The 19,979-nt window shown below is 41.8% G+C and overlaps 1 protein-coding gene across 4 annotated transcripts in view; it reads left to right on the forward strand.

Annotated features, from left to right (window-relative positions):
- The window catches only part of LOC133154524 (netrin receptor UNC5C-like), a 113,504-nt gene that overhangs the window by 42,002 nt on the left and 51,523 nt on the right, over window positions 1-19,979 (forward strand). For all 4 annotated transcript variants that reach the window (XM_061279295.1, XM_061279297.1, XM_061279298.1 and 1 more), the window contains exon 2: window positions 19,130-19,366. In XM_061279295.1, the coding sequence (XP_061135279.1) occupies window positions 19,130-19,366 (237 nt within the window). The remainder of the gene's footprint in view (window positions 1-19,129; window positions 19,367-19,979) is intronic.

A 19,979-nucleotide genomic window follows, 5' to 3' on the forward strand; every position in this document is an offset into this window, starting at 1 on the left:
ATTTCAAATGCTCTCGTTTCCACTTAAATGTGAAGCATTAACAAGCTCCTCACTATACAGCAGAAAGTAAACTGGAGTCATTCTTGGGTGCATTACTTGCTTACTGTGCTGTATCTCTCATTCCTTTTATCTCTTTCTACTTGCAACTACAGGTCGAGTAATCCACTTCTTTTTAATGTCCTGAGGGGCACACAGAGGTGCTTTTATCCTCCTTTGCCAAGTAATGAACCACAACAAGGGATTACCTGACACTGTTTTTGACGGTACAATGGGATCGCTTTCCCTGAGGAAAATATGATTTTATTCCAGAAATTGCATTTGCACAAATAAATGTCTCTCTTTGGGGCTAGTACGGTGGAAACGGGAATAACTGGACCTGGGATAGCAAGTCAAAAAGCCGCAAAATGAAAACAAGAAAAATAAACCCGGGAAAGCAAGTCGGAGTCATTAACAGGAATTGGTAGAGCAAAATGAAAAACAAGTCGGAAACAGAAATACAGAAAGTCCGAAACTGCAATCGACAGTCATAGGGACAGTGATCAGGACCTGGAGTAGCAAGTCACAAAAATAATCTTCAGGAATCAGAAAGAGAAAATCAGGAACAGAAAGGACATGCCAGGAACAGCTAAATCAAGTCAGAAACAGGATCAGCAAATCAGGAACAAGAACACAAGCCAGAAACTGGACTACCAAGCCAGAATCAGAAACAGCAGGTCCTGATCATCTCAAGCAAGTCCGAGATAGTTTGTTAAGACTCGGGACACAAGCCATGAATTAAAATAGCAAGTTGAAAAAGAGAACTCAAGCCAGGAACAGCAAGTTAAGAACTGGAAGTCAGGAACATGAAAAAGCAGGAACAGCAGGTCAGGAGCAAGAACAACAAGTGAGGGGCAGGACTAGCAATCCAGGAACATTAGGACTAATATCTGGAATATCTCCTGATACGATGGAATCAAAATTTCCATCAAAGTTATAATAATATATCACCATGCTCTTCCTGTTCTGCGTCATCCCTCTCTTTGTTGGTAAACACTTTCTCCTTTAGAGCTGTTTGTTTAGCAGCATCTCATCTTAGACATCAAACATTGGCGGAAACCCCCCTGGAGCGTCCCGGCATCCTCAAAAGCCTAACAAGGTACACATGCAATGGGGAGGGTCTCCATAAATGCACTCCACTGATGTGTTTTGGACTCATATTTGTTTTGAAGTGTTTAAATGATTACAGATTACAATTAACGGAAAGTATGCGTGTGTACATTCCGGCTTTTTACGCACTTTGTTGCGCTAACTTGTCATTAGCATCTCCATTCCGCACAGTTACACGTTGAAAGAGTTTCTCGCTAGCATCTCTTCTCATTCCCAGCCTAAAATAAACTTCCATCCTACTGTTTGTCGTGCATTTTCAGTAGCCCGGGCCTCCATCTTACCGTTTTTCCGAAAAGATGTGGTTAAAATTGCCTCATCATGTGTCAAGTATGGAGCCATAGCTACTTTGTGGCCATGAATGACTATTTTGTGATGGCAATTTATTGTTATTTTTTCCCTATTGTGTTTAGTGATTTGTAATAATGGCTTAAATTCATTTTGATTTCTTTTGCCATTGTTGCTAATCGACGGCTTTCAGTAGACTGCTGCTATTGTGTTCTTGACAATGCAACAAATGGCCGTATTTGTGCTGTACCTTGTCATTAACATGTCAAGCAAGCGTTTCTTCGCTCCACTTATGTTTGCGTGTGACAAGTTGTCATTAATTACATGTCGTTTTTGTTTTAAAACAGTAGTGTTGGAACGCTTTATCAATCTCATCCATTCAATTAAAATGTTTCCTGGTGTGATTTTTCCAGATAGGTGCGAGATTGTCAGGTGAAGAACGGCAAGTCAGGAACTAGAGAATATTAGTTGTATTTTTATCATGAATAAGTTTCATATTTTGGACATAATGTAAATGTTCTTTCTTCCCAAAGAATTTCACCTTAACTCAATAATTGCCAGCCTGTTCCCCCTTTGCCTTTATAAATCACCTTTTCTTTGCTTCCCGTCATCCATTCTTCTGATTTGTGTCTCATCCTTCTGCTCTGGCCTCCAAGGGCCTCGAGGTAGAATAAGTCAGCTCGAATGTCGGGAACAGAATTCCTTGATGCTGATTTAGCACTCTATCAGAAACCAGTGTCATATCTTCCCGTTAATATATACACCGTACATTTATTTAAAAAAAAAAAAGACCCTGGTAATCAGTCCCAATTGTCCTCTTCTCTCGCCAAAGGTCACGCGTGGCTTGGTAAGGGGGCCTTCGATTTTTATCTATTTCATTCATCTATTTTTTTAAATTCCACTTCTATTGCCTACACATTATATTTTAGTCCAAATCATTCCAAAAAAGACCGGTGGTTATTATTCGTCATTGCTTGGCAGGAAAATCTTCGAGCGGTCCATCTGTCAGGCAAAATTATGAAAAGCATTCCCATAACTTGGTGGAGGGAGGCATGCATGTGTGTGTGTGTGTGTGTGTGTGTAGACCAAGAAAAAAAAAAGTTCATTTGGCAACTCATCTGTTATCATTTTATACCGATCATCCCCACAGAGTTGGCACACTCCCTCCCAAATGCACCTCCACATCAAAGTTTCATAAATGGAGAAAAAGTCAGCGCTCCTCCCCCGTGACTCGTAAAATCAATTTTATGTGTCACACCTATTAATTTCCCTGTGTGTGTTTTTTTTTTCAGTCACTTTGGCATGAAATTAGCTCCCAGGCACGTTTTTAGCTACGTTGGTTTTATGTCACAGAAGACAAGAGGCCCACTAGAAGTAGAAAAATATATTTGAATGTCCTGTCCATTTATTTATTTATTTATTTATTGATTGATTGTTGGTTACTTACAAAGAAGCAGCTGTTTGGGAAAAGGCACCACGTTCAAATATGCATGACATTCATGATCATTCCAAATTTGCACTTGAATAGTTAAGGGGGAAAATACAAAAAGAATTGAAGTGGGGGGGGGTTATCAAGGTCATCAATCATGCCCCCCGCTCACATGTACTCGCACTCATCTTGTCAGACATGCATTGTTGCAATTGGGTCTTGCCAGGTTATAAAAATGCTTGCTTTTGTTTTTTTTAATCTGTCCTCAGCAGAGCATGCAGCACCATTAATCACCGCCCCTCTTCGGATTTTGTTGTTTGTGTCGGCGCGCGAGCTTTGATTGGTTTGCGTGAGTAGCAGACAAGTAGATGTGGAGGAGAGAGGGGAAAGAAAAAACACTTGAAAGCCAAGGTGTTTGCTCGTAAAACAACAGTAGAGCGCCATTCTGACCTTAAAAAAATAACACCTTTCGGAATTACGCTGATGCTACGCTGATGCTACGCTGCCTCGTGAGGAGGAGAATAATGTCTCTGCCGTTGCCATGGTAACCCTTGATCACCCACTTATAATACTGGCAGACCAGCCAGGACAATTATTAATTAGGCCCCGTCCACATGGAAATGAAGCTGATCTTTGTCTTATTCTTTGTTCAAATGTTTCCTGTGAACAAGAGATTGTAAAACAAAAAGAAGCTGGGAGCGCTGTCGTGTAGGCAAGCATCGTGTTAATAATAGCATCGAAGATTAATATATCCTCTTGAGGATCCCGGATAATATACCGTATTTTCCGCCCTATAAGGCGCACCTAAAAACCTAAAATTTTCTCAAAAACCAACAGTGCGCCTTATACTCCGGTGCGCCTTATATATGGACCAAATTCCTAAATTTAAACTGGCCCAAAGCATTGTGTCATGAAATCAATCATAAGTGGCCCGCTGAAGACTATGAATCATGACTCAAAAAGACTATGGATCATTATTTTATGATTATAAAGTCATTTGTTGCATCTGAAGTTGAAATAAAAAAGATAAAATGGAGAATGATTAAAAATCTGACATGATGCATTAATGGTGCGCCTTATAGTCCGGTGCGCCTTATATAAGGATAAAGTTTTAAAATGGGCCATTCATTGAAGGTGCGCCTTATAGTCTGGTGCGCCTTATAGGCCGGAAAATACGGTAATTTAATGGATAAAGTACCGTTATAAACCAGTCGAGAAACTTACTGTAATTTCATGTTAACATTAGCCTGGTAGCATCTGGTTCTTCAATGCTGTTGGTGACCAACAGCATTTCTGTCATTGTTTTTCCTAATGAAATCCATCAGTAGCATCTTTAAATTTGAACTCTACCAACTTTTTGGTCCAAAAAAATATGAAGGCAGCAGCTGCTCCACTTAGCTTATCCGCTCTCATTATACTCGCATCATTAGGCTTTATTCCCCCCCCCCCCCCCCCAAGCACCGCCAATCTAAATTTATCATGGAATGTCACATTCACGCGCTCGCATTAACTCGCTTTCGCGCGCCTGTCCGATATCATTTCTCACACATGATGCTCGTCCATCATCCTTGGCTCTCTGACGCTAACCCCCGCCGTGACAGAGACTTTGTCGATAATTACACACAAGGAGAAGCACTTTGATTGTGGCTTTATTATATCTGTTCAAGAACAACAAATGTCACATTGCTGTTGTTTAAAAATAGAAATGAGGGGAGTTGTTTGTTCTAAGCTCAAACTTAACTTAGCTCTGTTGCCATGTTAACAAAAACCCCACCCAAAATGTCCTTCTTGTGTTGGGTATGTGAGAAAATTTGTTGAACTGATGTCATGTACAGTACATGCCCTACTGGAGTGAGGGTGGATTTAAAATATCATCTCTTTCAAATGACCGCAGTAGACCAACCACTAATGAAATATGTCAGCCGGCCCTTGCAAAACACCCGACAGAACAACAACAAAAAGAGAGCTTTTGTCCTCCGTTGACAGGAAAAATAATCAAAGGCCGGCTTTTTTGCATAATCCGTCGCCTTGCTTGCATATCTTTTTACGGTGCCACCGAGCAGATCGCGTTTAATTCACAATATGAAAGAAAAGAATGCAAAGAGCAAGCATCAAATTGCTCAATAAACGAAAAATGTTCAAACAATGAACATCCTAAACTAATATTTAACGTCTTAACTCTTTTCTCTTAGGTGAAGCGCAATAAAAAATGGCATCCTTGCTTTTATTACAACAAATAATAATAAATTGAAGGAAAGTGGATTATCTTTTGGCGAAATGAATGTTTTTAAAGGACATTTGAAATCAAACAAACTATTTAATCATATAATAGCTTAAATATTTTCTTTTTGAGAACATCAATAGTTGAATTTCTACCGTGTGTATTCACCGTTCAAGCTCCATTCGTATCACCCGCTCGTAACATTTCAATGCGGCATGTTGGATCGATTATTTACATGCTTCTAATTTCCACATGCAAACAACACAAAAGAGGTTGGAATGCTCAGCTGTAGTCCATTAGCTCAGAGCTTACAAGACTCGGACACTTAAGAGGCCATTCATCAGCTATCTGACAGGAGCAGCCCGCCCCAAACATATCCGCTCATGCAGGGAGCCCCCACCAACAGAACCACTTCAACTCCTGACCTCACCGTCCACCTGCACTGAGACCTTTTCATCATGTAACACATCTTCTTAATGACTCACTCACATGCATTCAAAGGCCCGCAGACTCACGGCATCATCACTTCAGGGGACATTACTTGCGCATCCGAGAGATGCCATCGGTGTGTTTCTGAAAGCTGGGAAAAGTGAAATGTCCCACTCTGAACTTACTAGCTGCCATCTGCTAAGTGTCAACTTGAATCGTATTTGACATCATAGATATTACATGGTAAACAAAGGCACTTTGATTGGAATTTTTGAGATCTGCATGCATGTTAGTCCATCTCGGCATGGGTTAAATAATCCCTTTCCCATCCCCACTGCATCATTTTTGGTTGTACCGTAATTTTCGGACTATAAGTCGCACCGGAGTATAAGTCGCACCAGCCATAAAATGCCCAAAAAAGTAAAAAAAAACCCATATATATGTATATAAGTCGCTCCTGAGTATAAGTCGCCCCCCCACCCAAACTGTGAAAAAAAAACGCGACTTATAGTCCGAAAATTACGGTATTTGTTTCTTTAAAAATCTCCTGTAATGATTTTTGATGACTGGAAAGATTTTAATATTTGGTGACTGGTGTGGTACATCCAAGTTCCCAACTTCTTTGTGCCATGTGACGACGAGCAGCATTGAATACAGCAAAGCTAGCCTCGCCGTGGTCAAACCAGACGATCAAGTTGAAAAGTTCACAGCTTTTTTTTTTTTTTTTTTTGCATCAATACTAAAGCATACACTCGGAAAGATAGACCGTCAAGAAAAAGCAAACAGGGGCGGACGTCATTTGACCGCCGCTATGCCGACCGAAAAGGTGAAGAGTTCAAATCTCAAGTGAACGAGCGACAAAGTCACTTTGTTTGCATGAGAGTCAGTCAGGGGGAAAAAAAAGAGAGAAAGCAAAAGATGTATAGGGATGTTAAGAGGTTGTGGAGGCCGAACGGCCTTGAGCCTCGGGGCTGCCGGTGCTGCATGACTGGGCCTTTCAGACCGGCCCCACACAAAGAGACACACTCAGGGGCGGGAAATAACAAGAGGTTGCTTAGTTAACTGGGGTCAGGGGGCAGAAGGTGAAGAGGCTTTTAAGTGTGTGCCCGTGTGTGGGTATTCCTACGAGCCCAAGCATCTGTTTTGGCAGCTGCACCAAAGGTCGTCGCCTTCAACATGTCCATATATGTTAGCTTTATCCACCTGATTTTAAAGGTTAAGGCTAAAGACGCATTCCAGAAAGTTGACAATTGAAGACCTCTTACTGGGTCATGTCTAATGGAATTCCACTCACAGTAAGACCTAGGTCTTCCTCAAGTCCCTGCAAATGGTATATAAAGAGCACAGTAAAAATTAGTGTGTATCTAGTGAGAAGTACACTTTAGTAGGCTGCTATATGTGATCAGGTTATGTACCACGAATGCTAGCTTTTTATGTAAACATTTTGGGGAGATGCATGTTCAGTAGCTCCTGTATTAATAATTTGAACCATAATATGATCCCAAAATATTTGCGTTTTAAATTCATTTTACAACATTGCCCAATACAGATTCAAGAGTTTTTATTCACCATGTTTGAGCGTGCCAATCAAGGAATTTGACTTCCTTGACAGCCTGTGTTCAACATTTAGGTGACTAACAACACTCAGGACGTGTGAAAAATAACAAATATTCTCAAACATCCCCTGATCTTGAACTCCCAGGAGGGCAAGGAAAAACTCAAAACTCCAGCTAGGGGAAATGAGAAACCTTGAGAAGAGACCACAGATGGGAGGGTCCCTCTTCCAGGATTGATGATTTTATCCGTAAAACAAATGCCAACTACTTCTTTCCTATTAGCATTTTTCATGTTTTTTATTCATTAATACATGGTGTAGACTCCCATTAAAAAAATAGTACATTGGTAAATTGACTTACGGCAGTTTGCTTGGTGTGTTGTTGTGATATGAGATGATTGTTTAATTTCTTGTGGATTTTTGGGTACCATTTTAGAAGCAAATACTCTGCTTGCACCGACTATAAAAGCAGATGCCAATGTCATTAGCTTTATAAGAGACCCTCGTAAAGAAAACGATCCACACCGCTGTTCCCTCAAATGAACTCTTCACCCTTCTTGTTTATATCTGGCCATGTGGTCCTAATACAACACATCCTTCAGCGATGTTACCACTCGACTACCTAAAATCACAGGAAGACCCTCCTGGGTGAACTCAATCTGAACTTTGTTTACTGGCGCGTTATGCTACAATCTATCCCTAAAAAAAAATAAAAAAAAAATAAAAACATGATTACCCACAGTGACTGTATGTCTTTAGAGAGAATTACACGGCAGCTCAGAATAGTCTGAACAAATGAATCACCTGAGATTGAACTCACAACCTCCACCCTCGAGTCGACAGAGCTACCGTTGTTTATCTCCTCCTCCGTGATTTCAAATGTGATTGTAGTCTTATCGACAGTAACGAATGGTTTGCTTTGTTGATTTGACTTTTGGAAAGTATTGGAAACTAGGTCTGTTACGGCTTGAAACTAGATTTTAAGGCTTAAATTGTGTCTCGCTTTTACTTTCAATGCTTGGATATTTTTGCCTGCAGTATAATATTGCGTCTCGTTCCGAAATGGACGGTATGCCTAATATCGGTGATAAAGGAAATGCGTGCATGCGAACACAATGCTCTCTCTCGTATCAGACACTTGCTCGATCACCTGCTCGTTTGCTGTCACGATGTACCCTACACCAATCCGAAAACTTTTCTTCGCTATCGAGTTTGCTAGCGCATGCGCAGTGATACTGACTGGCAGAATAACATCCGGTTGTTCCCAAAGATGGTCTTTTTTCTGAAATAATTTTACGTTTACGGACTTAAGTAGGAGTCAAAATTTGGGTACAGGCTTTTTTCCAGCATCAACATGCCATTTTTAGGGTGCGTATTATACATGGGGGCGCATTATACATGGAAAAAAACGGTATTATGCTGGATGTTATCGCCTTTTGGCTTCTTTCGAATCATTTCTTTATTTGCCTTGAATAAGACGTGCTGACAAGCTGAACACACAAATGTACTGAAGCGCGGTTTATCTAGACGGGAGGTTGGCGGATTTACACAGTTGTTTATACACCCTTTTTTGCCAAACATCTCTATAACGTCATAAATAGTCCAAAGTCCAACTGAATTGGCCTAAATCTGCCAATGTTGGATTTCACCGCTTAATATGCTTTGCGCGGCCCACACGGCCAGCCGAGGCCGCCGGCTTCTCATCATTCATAGCCGACGTGTGTGCGCACGTAGCGGCCATGCTGCGCAGCTTTGGGTCACATGTAAATGAGGTAAAATAGATCCCACTGTGCCGCAATCTGTGCACGGCTTGTGGAGCGGCTGGCGTGAGGAGCGTTCATTTTTCCGGTGTTGTGCGAAGTGATGTACCAGAGAAGTCAACAGCCTCAAGGTAAAATTTGGTGTCAGTCAAGCCGGTCGGTGTTGAGGCAGTTTTTTCCTACATTTTCAGGAACATCTCAGGATTCCCCCAAATGATGATCAATCGGCAGGAAGCCGAGTCCTAAATAGCCCTGGTTTGTAATATCTACCTTAAAAGTGGTTAACTCGATGTCTGTGATGATAAAGATGAAAACATGGAAATAGCTGTGTCTGCAGTCTGTAGCTTTTTTTATTTATTTATTTTAAGTGGGGCGCCTGCTCCTATTAACGAGATACAAGATGAACAGTGTGTGTGCGTACGCGCACATGTGTGTGTGCAGAGGAGTCAGCAGGGGAGAGGAGCATGGTCAGTAATGTGTTTGTAATAAGGTCAGAAGCAGAAGTCCATTATAAAACAAAACCCCTTGAGGCTCTATTTATAGTGATCTAAGTCCGTGAGGCGAGGCCAGGGGATAGAGAGGAAGTGGGGGGAAAAAAAGATGAGGGAAGACCACCAAGAGGATGAGGGCGGTGGCCAGAGGTGAAGGCTAAAGTTTTTTTCTTATTCAAGTATGCATGCAAGTCAGAATTTAGAGTTGCGTTTCTCAATGTACCGTATTTTCCGGACTATAAGGCCCACCTAAAAACTTAGAATTTTCTCGAAAGCCGACAGTGCGCCTTATAGTCCGGTGCACCTGATATATGGACCGAATTCCTAAATTTAAATCATAAGTGGCCCGCTGAAGACTATGAATCACGAATCAATTTGATGCGTCTGAAGTTGAAATAAAAAATATAAAATGGAGAATGATTTGATTTGGATTAAAAATCTGACATGATGCATTAATGGGGCGCCTTATATAAGGGCAAAGTTTTAACATGGGCCATTCATTGAAGGTTCGCCTTATAGTTCGGTGCGCCTTATGGTCCGGAAAATACGGTAATATATTTTTAGACTTTTTTTGAAAAGTTTTAAATAAAAAGCTAATATTCACGCTCCAAAATGGAGCTGTGGAACGTGTCGGGGATCGTTGTCAAGAAATTCTGGCTTCACAAGTCAGGCTTTTGGAATTGTTCTTCCCAAAGCTTGGGTAGATTTTCGCCAGGTGTCATGTTCATATTTGGTAACTTAATGGAAGATTCTACCAGGGCTACATTTTAAAATTCACAGCTGAGACAATCATTTGTAGATAAGTAGAAACAAAACACAAGCAATCAAAAGAAGCAAGATCATACACTGGAGCAAAGAAATTGTCTCGGCAATTTGAGACAATTTACTGAGTAGATAGTATCATACAGCTATGATCAGGCACAAAAATATAATCAGGGCATTGAAGAGGCAGCAGCGGGTACGAGCAGATCAAATTCGGGCCAAGTAAATACCTCGATAAATGGCATTGTCAATTTTGTATGAGCGCCAGTCGGGACTCGGTCTGGAAGGACCTTAGTTGGCAAATACTCTGGCGAAGGCTCTGCCAACTCTCACACATCATGTCCTTTTGCATTATGTTTTCTTCCACACATAACTGTGCATCGATATGAAGGATCCATCCATTTATCTTCGATCCTGCTTGTCCTAATTTTCGCTCTCGGTCACTTGAGACTGTCCCCAGATTTCAGGATGCGATTTAAGTTGAAAAGAATCTTCGAACATTAAATCAGAATGCTTATGTTGAGCACCGAGCTAGAACCGGATAGCAAGCCAGAACATCTCTGAATTCTCAAATTTCCACAAATTGACGACAGGTTCTTTTGAAGCCCAACAGAAAATTCTGGCTGCTGTTTATGTAGTCATTGGATTTGATACGGCAGAGGACAGAAAGATGGTGACGTATCCTGATTTAGTGTCAAAGAGACAAATGGGAATATGGTGACTCACTTCACCTGTACTTTTAATAAAGTTGTCAAGGTCGACATTTTCTGGTAAGAAAAATCAGCAAAGCTGTCAAATGGAAGGAAGAGCTGCTGAGTCACGGCTTCTTCTCTAGGGTCAGGTCGTCGCTTGACCCTCAGCTCTGTGGTCGGTCCTCGCAGGCCGCGACACTCCTTTTGGGGGGGTCCATCTGCTGAATATTCCTTGTTCCCGTTCGAGTCGTTGAACCTCCTGCTCAGGAACGCCGATGAGACGGCAATCGAGCAGGTCTGTTTTTCAGCTTTCAGTCTTTGCAGCTTTTTGTGGTCTAAACGAGGAATTTTCTATTGCTTCTCTGTGGGAACACCGTGTCCCGCGAAAAATGAGACGAGCAAGTATTTCTGAAAGTAAATGTGAAAATGGATGTCAATCTCAGGTAGGCTATAGATCATGGAGAACGTGCTTTAGCAACTAGAAATTCCCGTCAGGAGCTGAATGTGAATGCTTGAAGAACCATCCATCTCTTCCTTAATGTGAGTCACAATGAAATAAATGGAGGACTTTGAAAAAAATATGCTTTTGAGTGGATATGACCAGAATATGGATATAGTCTCATCCCATGAACATTTGGCAATGCACCGACGTCATTGTTGTTTTTTTTTCCCAAACATATCTTGGATCTTAGACTGATAAGTACACTTTGTCCCAAACAATCTTTCAGTTTGATTGGTCAAACTGGGTGTGACTTTGTCGACAGGCTAGCTAAATTTTCTGTTGTTGTTTGTCGAGCTGTACCGTTGCACTGATTATGCTTTGCACAAGAAATCGTCATTTCTTTCCTTGATTTTTCTTCCTTCCGTGTACGTTTTAACCCCGCAAAAGTCACGAAATAACGGGAAAATAAATCACAAGAGTGTTTTCTTATGCTAACAGTCAAGCGGCCTGCAGGAAAAGCAGACAACACCATGCTATATCTCTGAAATTAGGCCAGTGTTTTGATATGCCCATGCGCTGCCCTGCGCCGACTGCCTGCATTAATATGGATTGCGAGCTGTGATAGTAGAACATGAATGAAAGAGAAGCCTTGCTTTTCCCGCAGGCCTCGGGATAAGGGAGACAGAATCCATCTGGAAGATAACATTACACAGAAACTCACAAGTTTGTACCCCCACAAGCTTACATGGGCCTATGCATTTCAATGAGCTCCTCCATCTGCATGCGGATGTGTCAGCGAACGCGTGTGTGGCAAATGTTCATGGTCGAAGCAACCAAATGTGTCACAACAGCAGGTAAACCTTTCAAAGCGCAATTATTGTCTTCGTTCACTTATCTGTATCGCTGTTTTCCTTTGTTGCGCCGGCCTTGGGACGTATTACGGTATCATTTCGCTTCAAGTGAGACTTACCGTATTTTCCGCACTACAAGGCGCACCGGATTATAAGGCGCACCTTCAATGAATGGCCCATTTTAAAACTTTATCCATGTATAAGTCGCAGCGGATTATAAAGCGGACCTTCAATGAATGGCCCATTTTAAAACTTTGTCCATATATTAGATATATACATTTGGCCCGCGGGCCGGACTTTGGACACGCCTGCTGTAGTGGCTCAATATTGGTCCATATATAAGGCGCACCTGATTATTAGGCAGCTTTTGAGAAAATTTGAGGGTTTTAGGTGCGCCTTATAGTGCGGAAAATACGGTACTTCGACAAATGTGAAAGCGTGGCGTGTTGAATGTCATTTTGTTTATTTGGAGACTGGATATTTGCATTTAATTGTATAGTTTTTATACATTTATCTTGAAGGTTTTCTTTTTTGGGCCTTCTGTACAAAATGTGTATTTTATGCACAGATCCAATTGGGTCGACCATAGCAATAAGCAGACATTTTGCATTAGCAGACCAGTAAGTGCTTACAATATTCATCCAATCCAGTTCTCTGTTGGGGACATATCTGGACTTGTAGCTAAGTGCTAAGACATGTTCTTCCTTCATGTAACACTCGGCGAGAGCCACAAAAAGCAAACAACTGTCACACTGCCTACCTGCGATTGCCCACGCGTCAGCTGCTTCTCAAGAGAAGTACGCGTCCTCCTTGTGCCAAATTGAGAAGATAATCCCGTATTCCATCTTGTCAAATTAACTGAATAAAAATCAGGACGGCGACCGCTCCGGCTGATTCCACGGTGCCATTAGAGCTATCAAATGAATCTGGTCTCATGACGTTAAATATTCATTCCAATCATTTAAGTTGATCGGCTGGCGAGACAAGCAGCCACTTGGCTAATTGAGTCACTCCGACAACTCGGCTGCATATTAAAAACATATTGTCGTCTCTCGTCACCTTCTGCTGCTTAGTGGATGTTGTCTTTGGAGCTGCTTTATTGGATTAGCGGAATTAACCTTGAGTGGATGTCGTATGAGCGAGTGGCTGGCATTTTGCATTGCGTGAGAATTATAACAACATTAATGAAGAGTTCATTATTCCAACGTGGCAAATGTGGTCATTAAACATGGAAGTTGTAAATGTGTCTCTCCCAATACGGCCTAACACTCGTTTCCCGACCAAATTACAATCTGGTATTCATCAGGCGGAATTCGTTCTTATTTGATCAGTCCAATCACATTTAAAGCCACTACTCGGATGACTCCAATTATTTTGTCAAACTGACAGCCGCTCTCACGCTTGGAAGCGCTGCACACGGGGGTGAAACTCTTCCTCGGAATACTAAAGAAAAGAAAAAAAACCCCACCTGAACGCTTTGTATGCCTTCATGAGGCAAATAAGGGAACAAGCTTTTCCAATAGCTCGTACGGTCACAGGCAAGCATTTGCATTTATGCATAGACTCGTCCGTTTTTATAAACACATGCGATTTGATAGACTTACAGTATGTCTGTTTAAAAATGCATATATTCCTTGGCACACACACACACAGACTCACACTGCTTTAAAAACTAATATGCACTTTGACGCCAGGCTGACCCGATAACTCGAAGCAACGCAGCCTTCAGAATGATAATGAGGTAATAACGGGAAATATGCATGTATGTATGAGGGCTTTATATTCAAATTGCTCAGTTGCCTTGATTGGATAAATAGTGTAAGCTCTGAAGTTGAACAAATTTGGGTCGTACCAGTCCAACCAGCGAAGGGGGTCCCTGAATATGCCCACCTGGGGGGGGGGGGGGGGGGGGGTCGTTCGATGCATGGGGGCTCATGTGACAAGGACCATATGAAATGAAAGTGTAATTACTCAGCCACTACAGTAGGTGGCAGTGGTGCTCTCATGTATCTATTTATTCTTTGCTTCAAGTTGATCTATATTTTTTGTGGTTGATAGGAATGCAGTTATCGAGAGATGAACTTGTGTGTTTTTTGTGTGGTCAAAAACGTTTACAATGTCTTAAAAATTGTGTTTTAATAGTTTTAAATGTTTTTTTTAATGTAGTCTCTCTATAGCACACCTGTGCTTTGGAACCTATTCCAAAAATATTAATAGGTAAATTCAATTTTGTCCAAAATATAAGATGATTATATCCAATAGACTTTTGTAGTTCCAAATCCGGCCCCCCGCCCTCTTTCACAAACCATTGATGGCATTGTGTTCAACCTCCGAAGATCCACTGCCTTCCCTTGAACTTTGACGTACCTCCCAATGGAACAAACAGGAGAAGAGCCTGGAGGTGATTTATAACAGGGAGGGGGCTGGGGGCGGAGTCGGGGCATACAAATCAAGTCAATGGCGGACTTTGGTGAGAGTGACAAACGACGTAACACGTCATGCGTCTTAATACTCCGTCTCCTTATGTCTTCTCTAAGCGGGATTCGGACTGTGTGGCCCTTATAAATCCAGTTGTAAGCCCACCATGTCACGGTCAATGAGAGCCGGAGACACACGGCAGCCGTCACTGTCTGCTCCCATAAAGGTGCTGGCTTTTACATCCTGCTACTATTAATTGATTCGGAAGAAGCCCTCAAATCCTGCCAGGTGTTTAATTGACTATGACGCGTAACGGGTGCTTCCGTCTTCTGCCATTTGACCGTCATGGCTGGACAGCCCAGGCTCACACTTATGGTCTTGTGCGTGGGAATAAGCACATTGTCAATTTGTCAAGAATGTGGATGCCTTAAATGAAAATGTTCACGTGTTGCATCGTTTCAAGGTTTTGCTATCTTTCTTCCGCAAGGCAAGTCGTTTGTTGTTAGATTTTAAAACATACGTAGCTCAAAAGTACAAAAGAACCCGAAGGAAAAAAGGGGAAAGATTCCTGGAAGCAATAGTTTCCTTTCTATTGATTTCATTAGCGCTTGTGAATGCCTCTGACATCGCAGACTGATTACATGCTGTGAATGTGATTTGTTCTTTGGCTTGAAACAACAAACCAAAATGGGGATAGAAATCCTCAAGTAAAAGAGGCTTAAAAGCCCCAAACAAGTACCGTATTTCCCGCACTATAAGGCGCGCCGGATTATAAGGCGCACCTTAAATGAATGGCCCATTTTAAAACTTTGTCCATATATAAGATATATACATTCGGCCCGCGGGCCGGACTTTGAACACGCCTGCTGTCGTGGCGCAATATTGCTCCATATATAAGGCACGCCCGATTATAAGGCGCACTGTCGGCTTTTGAGAAAATTGGAGGTTTTTAGGTGCGCCTTATAGTGCGGAAAATACGGTATTCAGTAGGAAGACTTATTAGGCGCCTGTTCTAAGACCACCATTAAATCAGCATTAGCGTGCTAAAAGGCTGCTAATGATCGTATTTGATCATATTTTCATATGATGAGACATTTTGGGAGTTTAAGTGTTGGATTCTCAGGCAAAAGCAGGTAAACCAAACCTACTTGTGCTTCCTAAGCATGAACATTTGAATACCATATACTTACACTGCTAATGTTGTGTACAAATGGAATTTATGAAAGCAGTTCTAATAATGGGAGTCAGTGATATTGTCTCGTGCTTCTGCAAAGGTTTAACGTTTTGAGTGACAACCACAATTGACATTTGTGTAAATGATTGGCATGTAAAATGCCAATCACTGCACGATCAGTCACTAAAAATTTGTCGGCCAGTGATTTATTTTTGGATTTGTGTTCAAAGGCCATTAAAATGAATTCCCTGAAAAACTAGGATACAACGGGGAGCGCAATTTAATTGGCAGTTCACCGTAGTGTCTTCTGTGATACCAATGATTTTTTTGTGCCTATGTATGGCAAACATATTTCTGCATCTGTTGTTGCAGCTGCTGCTGATAAGACGTTAAGAGCTATGATCTCACGAGTCACCGCTTGCACCTCGATACGTATCTTAGGTCGTCACTCAAGACGATAACAAGGTCCTGGCCTCTTCACGGAAAGACACACACATGGCTACTCTCCAGCATGTGGCATTTTCACCCTGCTTTGCCTCCTAGATTTATGGATGCCTGGAATTCCTCTGTATGAACCCGATGGAAGCATCCTGTTAGTGTAAATCCTCCGAAATGTCATATATGAAAATGTCATAATTTGTGTTGTTTATGGTTTAAACCATAGATGTCAAACTCAAGGCCCGGGGGCCAGATACGGCCCGCCACATCATTTTATGTGGCCCGCGGAGACATATTGCGCATCAAATTCGTGTGTCATTACTCTTTTTTTTTTTTAATGTTTGACCAGTTTTTACTCGTCTGATTTGAAAACGAGTTATTTTATTTTATTTTAGCTTTTACTGTATATAATATGAGGTGCTCATACATTTATTTATCATAATGGCCCTCCGAAAGAAGCTATGAGTACAATGCGGCCTGCGGAAAAAATGACTTTGACACCCCTGGTTTTAACTATTAACTCATTGACGGATAAAAACGGCAAAGATCTATTGTAACTGGGTTGGCGGTATATTGGGTAATATAGGTAATTATGGACATTTGTTGGGGGGAAGGGGACTCTATTACTCGCAGGCGGGGTGTTACTGTATACGAGAAGACTTTCAGTAGGAGTGCTTCAAAGGTATTTATGTCAGTCAGGGTTGCTTACTGATAATACCTATGGGCATTCGCCAACACAATCAACAGTGCATCATCAGTCAATTGTAGCCCATCAATCAGTAGCTAATACGTCAATTGAAAGTCTGCCTATAGCTTAAATGCCAGTTGACACTCATTTGTTCAATAGTGTGTAGAAGGAGTATATTAGTAAGCATTATCTCTATGGGAAGTGTCTTCGGAGAGGACTACATCAATCGTTGTCATTATGCAATGTGCCTCTTTTCATTCAAAAAGTATTTCTGTCATATAGATATGATGTCAATAATAGTATGTCGGATGTCCGGTAGTATAGCTTTAAATTGTGTGTCAATACTCGACATTGTCAGAAGGGGCATGCAAAGTCAGTAGACAGTATGTCAATAGGCTCTTTGTCAGATGGCACTTAAGGAGTGTGTCAGTAGATATTTCTACGTCTATTGGAAGTAGATCAGTAAGTTCCACTCGAGTGATCACTGTCGCTTTAGGAATTATATCGGGTTGAAAGAACAAAACAGCGAGCTACCTGAGCTCTAAGGTCGGATCAGATGCACTCGAAGCCATTTTCATACCGATCATCATTGAATATCATCATTCAGTCGGAAGACTGAAGCACTGTAGGTGTTACATCAGTGAATTAAAGTAGAAACTATCAATAGGCTTTGGTTTGTATGTCTGTCAGTAGATTGAATGACATTGCATCTGCTGGCAGTACGGCCATTTCTTACAATCATCGTCAGTTGTCGGACACACTCAAAAGTCATCGGCCGCAGCTGATGACTTCATCCTCAATAGATGTTCCCGATATTTATCGCTCGTGTTCCGCAAGGTGTTTTTGAAGCGGTGCCACGAGCAAAGGGATAAATGGAGCTTTTGGGTTCCCCTCCCGGGCACAATATTTACAAGGTACGATAAATCGAACCGGAGGATATTGTCCGGCTGCGGCCTTTCATTATTGATGATGGCGTTCAGGCCAGACGTTTATGAGCTGGGCTGCGAGGGTGTGTAATTCACCCGGTTGGTGTGGTGGGTGGGGCGTCAGGAGAGACGAGCCGCCAGATAAACAAGTGGAGGATTGACGACTTGAGAGTGAAACAGAAAAAGGCAATAGGCGGGTCAAAAAACGGAATGACGTGAGCTCAAAGACAAAGGGAATTGTGTATCAATTCCTCCACCTATTCCGTCTGGCCTGTTTCTCGGGCTATCATGTTTCCTTTACCAATCAATAATTTACAGCTGCCACTATGGAGCAATGAGCCCCCCAGCGCAGGATGACAGATGAAGATGACAGTGAGCGTTCGCTGAAGCTAGCAGGGCCAAAAACGGGAAGGGTGCCAGGAGTGATTGGAAAATAAACAATATAACATAATTACAGGTGTTAAATGTCATGAATATGTAATGGGGGAATATGTATGGGAAGGTTATTTTTGAGTTGTTTGTTGGGTCTATGAGGTGCTTGCCCACCTCACCCATCAAGTCTGAAATTATACAAAGTGTGCCGGGGAGAAAACATTTTGACAGACTCATTTTAATATTGTTTTTTTCTTGTCCAGACTACACTGCCGTTACATGTCAGAGGTCAAAAGTTGTGAAGCCCCTTTGGGATATTGTGAGCTATGGAAATAAACTTGACTTAATCGTTATCTAGATCATCTTTTAAAGTGCGCATGGTTTTGGAATGTTGATCCTGGCAAGCAAAAGAAAAACATCAATTCCAATTCAGATTTGTGAGGTAGACCACTTTAGTTCCGCGCTGCTCATCTTAATCATTTTAAACAAACATCATAAAAGCCTTGCATAAAAATTCATTTCATTCGCCGCTGTCAACGAAACAAAGAAACCCTCAAACGTAAATCCACGTATGGGAAAAACTTTTTCTCCGACAGATAATTGAATTATGGCGCAAAAATGTCTCCCAATTTTCCCTCCTGTCAGAGAACTAATTAGAGAGATGGCGGCCTGAGAGAGCGTCAGCACGCTGGCATCAAAGTAGAGGCGGCCTACTCAATTCTTCTTATTTTTGGTGGTGTTGTTTTACCTAAGCTGCTTTTACTCTTCCGAGCCCACGGCTACTGCCGCCATTGCCTAAGATAAGAACTGAATTGAAGATCACGTGTGTGTGTGTCTTGTGTGCGTATTATATGTCCAAACAAGCTCAAGAAACTGCACAAAATGGTGAATCAGAGTGTGTTGTTGTTGACACGTCCACCTACACTTGTAATCCTCTCGGCGTTGGTGACCTTGCAAGCTATCGATTGTGGATGCGGGTGAAGGAAAAGGACACAAAAGGAGTGAAAGCAAGATTTCTGAGATGTTTTTTTTTGTTTTCGCCCCTCACAGCGCGAGAAGATGACGACTTCTTGAGCCTCAGCGAGCTGCCCGAGACGTTCCCGTCCGACCCGCCCGAACCGTTGCCGCACTTTCTGTTTGAACCCGACGAGGGCTACATCGTCAAGAACAAGCCCGTCAATCTGTACTGCAAGGCCACGCCCGCCACGCAGATCTACTTCAAGTGCAACAGCGAGTGGGTCCACCAGAAGGATCACACGGTGGAAGAACGTGTGGATGAGAACTCAGGTGAGGAACCTTCCATACGTAGCATGAACCCAAAAGCAAGGATCTACAAGGATTTACAACTATTTGCATATTTGTTCCCTTACTTTGTATCATTATATTCCCAACATTGACTAGAATTTCTCCTGACACGCGGCTGAGTATGTTCAATCAGATTTTGTCCAATCAGATTTTAGTTTCTATCTGTTGCCATGGCAGAATCAATATTTGACATAACTTAAACTACCGTATTTTCCGGCCTATAAGGCGCACCGGACTATAAGGCGCACCTTCAATGAATGGCCCATTTTAAAACTTTATCCTTATATAAGGCGCACCGGACTATAAGGCGCACCATTAATGCATCATGTCAGATTTTTAATCCAAATCAAATCATTCTCCATTTTATCTTTTTTATTTCAACTTCAGACGGAACAAATTACTTTATAATCATAAAATAATGATCCATAGTCTTTTTGAGACATGATTCATAGTCTTCAGCGGTCCACTTATGATTGATTTCATGACACAATACTTCGGGCCAGTTTGAATTTAGGAATTTGGTCCATATATAAGGCGCACCGGACTATAAGGCGCACTGTAGGTGCACCTTATAGGGCGGAAAATACGGTATATT

Source organism: Syngnathus typhle, linkage group LG5 (genome assembly GCF_033458585.1).
Source record: "Syngnathus typhle isolate RoL2023-S1 ecotype Sweden linkage group LG5, RoL_Styp_1.0, whole genome shotgun sequence".
NCBI classification, from domain to species: Eukaryota; Metazoa; Chordata; class Actinopteri; order Syngnathiformes; family Syngnathidae; genus Syngnathus; species Syngnathus typhle.